At 46.3% G+C, this 8,162-nt stretch overlaps 1 protein-coding gene across 1 annotated transcript in view; it reads right to left on the bottom strand.

Annotated features, from left to right (window-relative positions):
• Window positions 1-8,162, bottom strand: part of LOC120028131 (guanine nucleotide exchange factor VAV3) — a 134,652-nt gene that overhangs the window by 112,316 nt on the left and 14,174 nt on the right. Inside the window, exon 2 of the mRNA XM_038973325.1 lies at window positions 221-337. Within this exon, the coding sequence (XP_038829253.1) occupies window positions 221-337 (117 nt within the window). The remainder of the gene's footprint in view (window positions 1-220; window positions 338-8,162) is intronic.

Here is an 8,162-nt window from a genome sequence, read left to right as displayed (position 1 = left end):
GTCCTAATCATTCAAAACGTGACCTCACGCCAATTAACATAAGCAGAGTAAGGTGTTTACATGTCCTAATCATTCAAAACGTGACCTCACGCCAATTAACATAAGCAGAGTAAGGTGTTTACATGACTATTTCAGTACTCGGCATACTGCCACAATCAGTATGATATCAAATTATTGGTCTGCATGTAAACGTACTCAGTGCATGAATCCTGTTGCTTACCTTTCCAAAGTCCCGCACATCAAACAAGTCGAAGGCCTCAAAGAGTTCACTCTTCTTCATGCCAAATATCTCATAGCAGGCGGAGAGAAATGTCCTGATGTTCTTCAAGCACAGGAACTGGAAACAGAGTAAAGGGGGATATTTTGATTATTAGTTGGATGATAATATAAGATGATTGACCATACAGTCACACAAAGTAAAATGAGTCACTTTATTCTGATGACAGACTTGCTTCACTGCATAGCTCGATCTCATATTAAATGCGTATTTATTTAAGTCTAGACAGAAATGTAAGCCGATTTGAGAAATCCCTGTCTATTCAACGTCTTCTCAGAATCAGACTCCAGTCTCACTATTATCATTTATCAACGCTGGTCCTGACCTGTTTGCCACAAACTGTCAAGAGGGCCTAAACATTTATATTGAAAAGTTGGAGGCCAGAAGAGGCTCATGTCTGGTTCACACTTCAACATGGCTGCCACACAACACATTCCCATTCCACCTGGCTTTGACAATAAACATACTGCCATTGTTGTATATGTGAAAATGACAGAGTCAAATCAAATCAAATGTTATTTGTCACATGTTCCCGAATACAACAGGAGTAGACCTTACAGTAAAATGCTGACTAAGAAGCGCTTAACCAACAATGCAGTTTTAAGAAAGTATTTACTAAAATAAACTGAAGTTGAAAAAAATAGAAATACAAAAATAAGAAAAATAGAAAAATAACAAATAATTAAGGAACAACAATCAAATAACAGTAGCGAGGCTATATACAGCGGGTACCGGTACAGAGTCAATGTGCGAGGGCACCGGTTAGTCGAGGTAATTGAGGTAATATGTACATGTAGGTAGAGGTAAAGGGACTATGCATGGATGATAAACAGCAGCGTAAAAATGGGGGGTGGGGTGGGGACAACGCAAATAGTCCGGGTAGCCATTTGATTAGCTGTTCAGGAGTCTTATGGCTTGGGGGTAGAAGCTGTTAAGAAGCCTTTTGGACCTAGATTTGGTGCTCCGGTACCGCTTGCTGTGCGATAGCAGAGAGAACAGTCTATGACAGTGTGGTGCCAGGACAACAACCTCTCTCTCAATGTGAGCAAAGCAAAGGAGCTGATCGTGGACTATAGGAAAAGGAGGGCTGAACATGCCCCCATTAACATCGATGGGACTGAAGTGGAGTGAGTCGAAAGTTTCAAGTTCCTTGGTGTCCATATCACCAACAAACTATCCATGGTCCAAACACACCAAGACAGTTGTGGAGAGGGCACGACAACACCTTTTCCCCATTAGGAGACTGAAAAGATTTGGCATGGGTCCGCAGATCCTCAAAACGTTCTACAACTGCACCATCGAGAGCATCCTGACTGGTTGCATCACCGCCTGGTATGGCAATTGCTCAGCATCTGACCGGAAGGCGCTACAGAGGGTAGTGCGTATGGCACAGTACATCACTGATCCAAGCTTCCTGACATCCAGAACCTCTATACTGGGCGGTGACTCCACGGAAAGCTCCTTCTGGCCTTCTTCAGCCACTTCTTCAGCCACTACATGGGCTTGCTCCTACCTATCTTTCCGATTTGGTCCTGCCGTACATACCTACTCGTACGCTACGGTCACAAGACGCAGGCCTCCTAATTGTCCCTAGAATTTCTAAGCAAACAGCTGGAGGCAGGGCTTTCTCCTATAGAGCTCCATTTTTATGGAATGGTCTGCCTACCCATGTGAGAGACGCAGACTCGGTCTCAACCTTTAAGTCTTTACTGAAGACTAATCTCTTCAGTGGGTCATATGATTGAGTGTAGTCTGGCCCAGGAGTGTGAAGGTGAACGGAAAGGCTCTGGAGCAACAAACCGCCCTTGCTGATGTAAGAAGGGCTATATAAATAAATTTGATTTGAAATTTGATTTGACTACCGGTTCCTCATCGTCCCTGTTCCCATATCTCTCTGGACTTCGTCACTGGGCTTCCCCCATCTGATGGCAACACCATCATTCTGACAGTGGTGGATCGGTTCTCTAAGGCTGCTCATTTCATCCCTCTCCCCAAACTTCCCTCTGCCAAGGAAAGGGCCCAGCTCATGGTGCAGCACGTCTTCCAGATCCATGGACTCCCGGTGGATATGGTTTCCGATCGGTGTCCTCAAATCTCATCTCAGTTTTGGAAGGCGTTCTGCACCCTAATTGGGGCGTCGGCCAGCCTATCCTCCGGATTCCATCCCCAGTCGAAGGGCCAGTCGGAGTGAGCTAACCAGGACCTGGAGACCACCCTAAGATGTCTGGCCTCAACCAACCCCACTACCTGGATCCGACAACTAGTCTGGGTGGAGTATGCCTGGAACACCCTTCCCTGTTCAGCTACGGGACTCCCCTTTTGAGTGCACCATGCGGTATCAACCTCTGCTCTTCCCAGAACAAGAACTAGAAGTCAACGTACCCTCGGCCCAGATGTTCGTCCCCGCTGTTGACGTACCTGGAGAAGAGCTCGGGTAGCACTTCTCAAGACCAACTCCAGGTATCGTCAGCAAGCAGATCACCACCGGACTCCAATTCCCCCCTACCGCATTGGGCAGAGGGTATGGCTGTCCACACGGGACCTGCCCCTTCGGGTAGAGTCCCGAAAACTGTCCCCCGTTTCATTGGTCCGTTTTCCATCTCTAGATTCCTTAGTTCCACTGCTGTCCGTCTCTTGTTACCCCGTACCCTCCTCATTCACCCTACGTTCCATGTGTCTAGGATTAAGCCCGTGTCTCACAATCCTTTGTCTTCTGTCCCCAGGACCACCCCCCCTCCCCGTATCATTGATGGCCATCCGGCATACACGGTGAGACGTCTCCTGGGTGTTCGACCAAGGGGCAGGGGTTTCCAGTACCTGGTTGACTGGGAGGGTTACGGCCCGGAGAAGAGGTGATGGCTTCCCGCTAGAGACATCCTGGATTCAGCCCTCATCACCGACTTCCACCACTGACACCCCGGTCAACCAGGTATGCGCCCAGGTAGGACGCCGGGTGGCGTCCCTAGAGGGGGGGTACTGTCACACCCTAATCAGTTTCACCTGTCCTTGTTATTGTCTCCATCCCCTCCAGGTCTCGCTTGTTATCCCTGGTGTATTTATCCCTGTGTTTCCTGGCTCTCTGTGCCAGGTTGTCTTGTATGTTCCAAGTCAACCAGCGTGTTTTTCCCATGCTCCTGCCTTTTCTATTCTCTTTTACTAGACCTCCCGGTTTTGACCCTTGCCTGTTTTCTGGACTCTGTACACGTCGGCCTGACCATTCTGCCTGCCCTGACCTCGAGCGTGCCTGCCACACTGTACCTCCTGGAGTCTGAACTGGTTTCAACTTTTTGCCTGTCCACAACCATTCTCTTGCCTACCTCTTTTGGATATAATAAATATCAAAGACTCAAACCATCTGAGTCCCGTGTCTGCATCTGGGTCTCACCTCGTACCCTTATATCGTCGGAGGGCATAGCGGGATTTCTTATAAGCGTCTGGGTTAGAGTCCCGCTCCTTGAAAGAGGAAGCTCTACCCTTTAGCTCAGTGAGGATGTTGCCTATAATCCATGGCTTCTGGTTGGGGTATGTATGTACGGTCATTGTGGGGACGACGTCATCAATGCACTTATTGATGAAGCCAGTGACTGATGTAGTTTACTCCTCAATGCCATCGGAAGAATCCCGGAACATATTCCAGTGTGTGCTAGCAAAACAGTCCTGTAACTTAGCATCTGCGTCATCTGACCACTTCCTTATTGAGCGAGTCACTGGTACTTCCTGCTTTAGTTTTTGCTTGTAAGGAGGAATCAGGAGGATAGAGTTATGGTCAGATTTGCCAAATGGAGGGTGAGGGAGAGCTTTGTATGCATCTCTGTTTGTGAGTAAATAAGTTTTTTTCCCGCTGGTTGCACATTTAACATGCTGGTAGAAATTAGGTAAAAACGGATTTAAGTTTTCCTGCATTACAGTCCCCGGCCACAAGGAGAGCCGCCTCTGGATGTGCATTTTCTTGTTTGCTTATGGCCTTATACAGCTCGTTGAGTGTCGTCTTAGTGCCAGACTCACGTATAACTGTCTAAGTCCAGAAACTTTGTTGAGTTTGAAAATGGATGGGGCTATTGTCTGTCTAAAAGTGCAGCCTGACATCCTGACAGAATCAAATAAGTCAAGACTCCATCCAGTATTATTAATAAGAAGATCGTTTACTGACTTGCCAAACCTTTCTGCCTAGTGCACATCCCAAATCTGAAGTAATTAACCTAATGTAGATCAATAGACAGGCCTCTTCCAATCCAGATCAGTCTCCGACAGAACCGCACATAGGCAGAGTCAGTAGCCTCAAACCCTGCCACATAACGTTGGCTGAATAAAAATTGATTTAGTGAAGCTAAAATGCTGACGCGATGGATGCTACTGCCGTCTTACAGTTGAGTAGATGGGAGAGGTGAACATCACACTCAGTGTAATCTTAACCTTTTGATCAGAGTGCTGTGTCTGGGACAGAGACAAACGAGGAGGCCCGTTAAGATAATTGGCTGACATAAAACATGGTTGACACATAGTGGGTTAGCTACTCTGTGATAAACTCTGGATGAAAGAGAGGATGTTGTCATAGACTGTTTTATAGGAGGATGCTGTTGGCACACCCCTGTCATTACTAAATTAGACTATAGGTAGCCTAGTGGTTAGAGCTTCGGCCTTGTAACCAAAAGGTTGCAAGATCGAATCCCGGAGCTGACAAGGTAAAATCTGTTGTTCTGCCCCTGAACAAGGCAGTTAACCCACTGTTCCTAGGCCGTCAAGGAAAATAAGAATTTGTTCTTAACTGACTTGCCTAGTTAAATAAAGGTAAAATAAAAATCCCAACCAGATCTGAGCTGCAATGCTCTCTCATCTGTAACAATGCATTGTGTACTTGTTCATTTCTGTAGCAATATGCTGCTTCTCTGCAGGTTTTGAGAATTGCAGGATAATTGACATTTATGAATTGCATGGTCATTGACATCATGAAATGTGCATATTTAAACCATATCGCCAAATGATGGACTTAAGTCACTCAACACAGGATATCCCCAACAACGAATGAACATAGTAGTTATATGGTTATATGCTGATGGTAACATCCTCCAATACAAGACTTAATCACAACAGGCTGTTAGAATGACATCAGTCCTCACAAACACGTACTGATGTACAGTGAATAACCAGTAACCAGGGCCGTTTTCAGGGCTGTACTGAAACCCTTCAGAGATGGGGTTGTTTGCTTACTTCTTTTTCGTTTGGTCTTGACTCACAGGCAGGCTTTCACAGGAAGTGTTATTTATCGGTTGTTCTCTCTCTCCCTCTCTCATTTTTACAACAGCACAGCTGTTGTCTGTGTGATACTGTTGTCTGTGTGATGCTGTAACTCTGCTAGGCACGACAGTAGATGCAGTCAACGAGTCTGGGTTACTAGAACAGTGTTACAATACTAGTAAACAATGCATTGTTAAAAACAGAATACACAAGTCAAACAACTGAGAGAGGAAAAGTCATCTTTCTCTATTCATTATAACAGTTTCTCTATTCATATTTCTCTATCCAATATTTAGCTATCCTCCTGAACTGTGGCACGAGATCAGAGCCGTCTGTGAAGATGATGATGGGCACAAACATCAAATATTAAATTCTGCTCCACTCAAATCGCATCAGGCATTACAGATGACTTCACAAGAAAGGCCTTGGGGCAGAAAACCCCAGATAAGACAGTCAGAGTGAAGGGCACGCAGGCAGCTAGTAAATAATGTTGAATGTTTACACTTGTATGCATGCCGTTTTATCTGAGGAGCACATCTTGGAGACGGCCGCCCGGGGGCTTCTGAGCAACCCGAAGAGCTTTAGTATCTGAAGGAAACAGCAGCCTCACAGAAAGGCATCTGAAACCCACAGCACTAGGCTCAGTGGGCTGAAACCCGTTCTGTAGCACTGGGGTGAAGCATGCTGGGTGCAGGGAGGGACGGGGGTGGTGAGGAAGCACCAGGGAGGCTCGGGATCGTTTCACACTGAGCTGTTTTCTGCATTGGGAACACTCAGCCCCCTAAGGCTCTTGTACAGTACAGAAAGAGGCCTGACTGGTGTGGGTACCCTCAAAACCATCCTCCTTACATGGAATGATGATTTCACACCACGGCTTATTGTTGCATCCCGGCAGACACCTCCCGAATCAGTGAGCCTTGACTGAGCATGGAAACATGGGCCTGTGTCAGAGAGTGTGTGTGTGTGTGTGTGTGTGTGTGTGTGTGTGTGTGTGTGTGTGTGTGTGTGTGTGTGTGTGTGTGTGTGTGTGTGTGTGTGTGTGTGTGTGTGTGTGTGTGTGTGTGTGTGTGTGTGTGTGTGTGTGTGTGTGTGTGTGTGTGTTAACCTGTAGAGTAGGGAAGGGGACCAGGAAGGATGCAAGGGTAAGTGTAGGGAGAGTTCACCACATCACTGTACAATGAAGGTGTAGCATTTCATATCTGAAGCACCATGCCAAAACCATCTGCAGAAATAAGACAAAGAGAAAATGGTTTCTACCACCATCCAATCCCACATTCTGCTTTTCAAGTCATGTGGTATTGCTGTGTTGAATCTGTTCAGAGCGCTTTAGCTCCATAATAAGGATCTTATTTCGTTCTGCTTATGTATTCCCTTCAATACGCTCCAAAGCTCCATGGCAACCACAGTGTGGGGTTCTTTTAAAACCCCAGTGTGTATTGTATGTAGCCTAGCCTACCAGCTACTACCTAATCAAATCCTACTCTATTTGGTCTAAAATCTCCCACATGAAAAGCCAAACTGAGTTAGACTCATCTCATCTCTTTTGGTTAATGAGTGTCAATTAACAGCCGGTTAGATGGCCGACTCTGTCACAGAGGAAGCAGAGGACGTACTGATGTACAGTGAATGAGATTAGAGACCTGAGAGGCCTCTTTCTGTTTGTCCTTTCACTCAATCTGATATGCCCACAGACAACCCAGCCCAGCCAACAGGGAGCGAGAGTGCCAGGCTGCATCTGAAATGGCAACTGATTCCCTGTATAGCGCACTATTGACCAGAGCCATATCGGCCCTGGTCAAAAGCAGTGCACTATGTAGGGAATAGGGTACCATTTAGATGCAGCCTCTGTCTGCTACTAGCCTGGAATCCAAACTGATACAATGGTCAAATGGAGCATATGAGTTTGGATTCCAGGCTAGTGTGCTACTGCTTGGAGCATCCGACATAGACAAGACAGATAGAACAATGGTTTAACTATAGCCCTGTAGCAATGAATACCATCGTATTCAACAGGGTATTGAATCAGAATGACATAACCCCTGCATGCTTTCGCTATGACTCATACCTACTGTATCTTATGACCGTCTCTTGAGATTGTGTCAGGTGAGAAGAAATGGTGTCATATGAAACCCTATAGGAGGAAAACAGAGGGCCACGGACCATGGTAATGTATAGCTTAATGTATGGGCCTATGACATGGAAACAGATCACCAGGGTTCCATCCAAAATGGCACACCCTATTCCCTATGTAGTGCAGTACTTTAGACCAGAGCCATATGGGCATTACATAAGGAATAGGGTGTCATTTGGGACACAGGCCAGACCTGAGGTACTGTATATGTCACATACATTGATGTGAGAGCTGGGACCTGTTCTCAGCTGTGTCATCAGGAAACCTGAGTTGGAGTGTAGGCGAATGAATATGTGCTGACTGCAGAGGAACATCTGTCCGCCTTTTACAACCAGGTCCAGCTAAGGGTCAAACCCAGCCAGAAGACAGACAGCTAAAACAGCAGGATGCACAATCCAGAGATACACCCCCTCAGATTGTACTCTGTCCATAAACCTCCTAGGCAGTGGATAGTAGACTCCATACTACACACTAGACTCCAGTAACTGCCACAGAATGACGTATTTCTCTCACACCCAG

Source organism: Salvelinus namaycush, chromosome 33 (genome assembly GCF_016432855.1).
Source record: "Salvelinus namaycush isolate Seneca chromosome 33, SaNama_1.0, whole genome shotgun sequence".
Taxonomy (NCBI): domain Eukaryota; kingdom Metazoa; phylum Chordata; class Actinopteri; order Salmoniformes; family Salmonidae; genus Salvelinus; species Salvelinus namaycush.
Note: the sequence above shows the minus strand (reverse complement) of the source record. Positions and strands in the feature narration are given on the sequence as shown.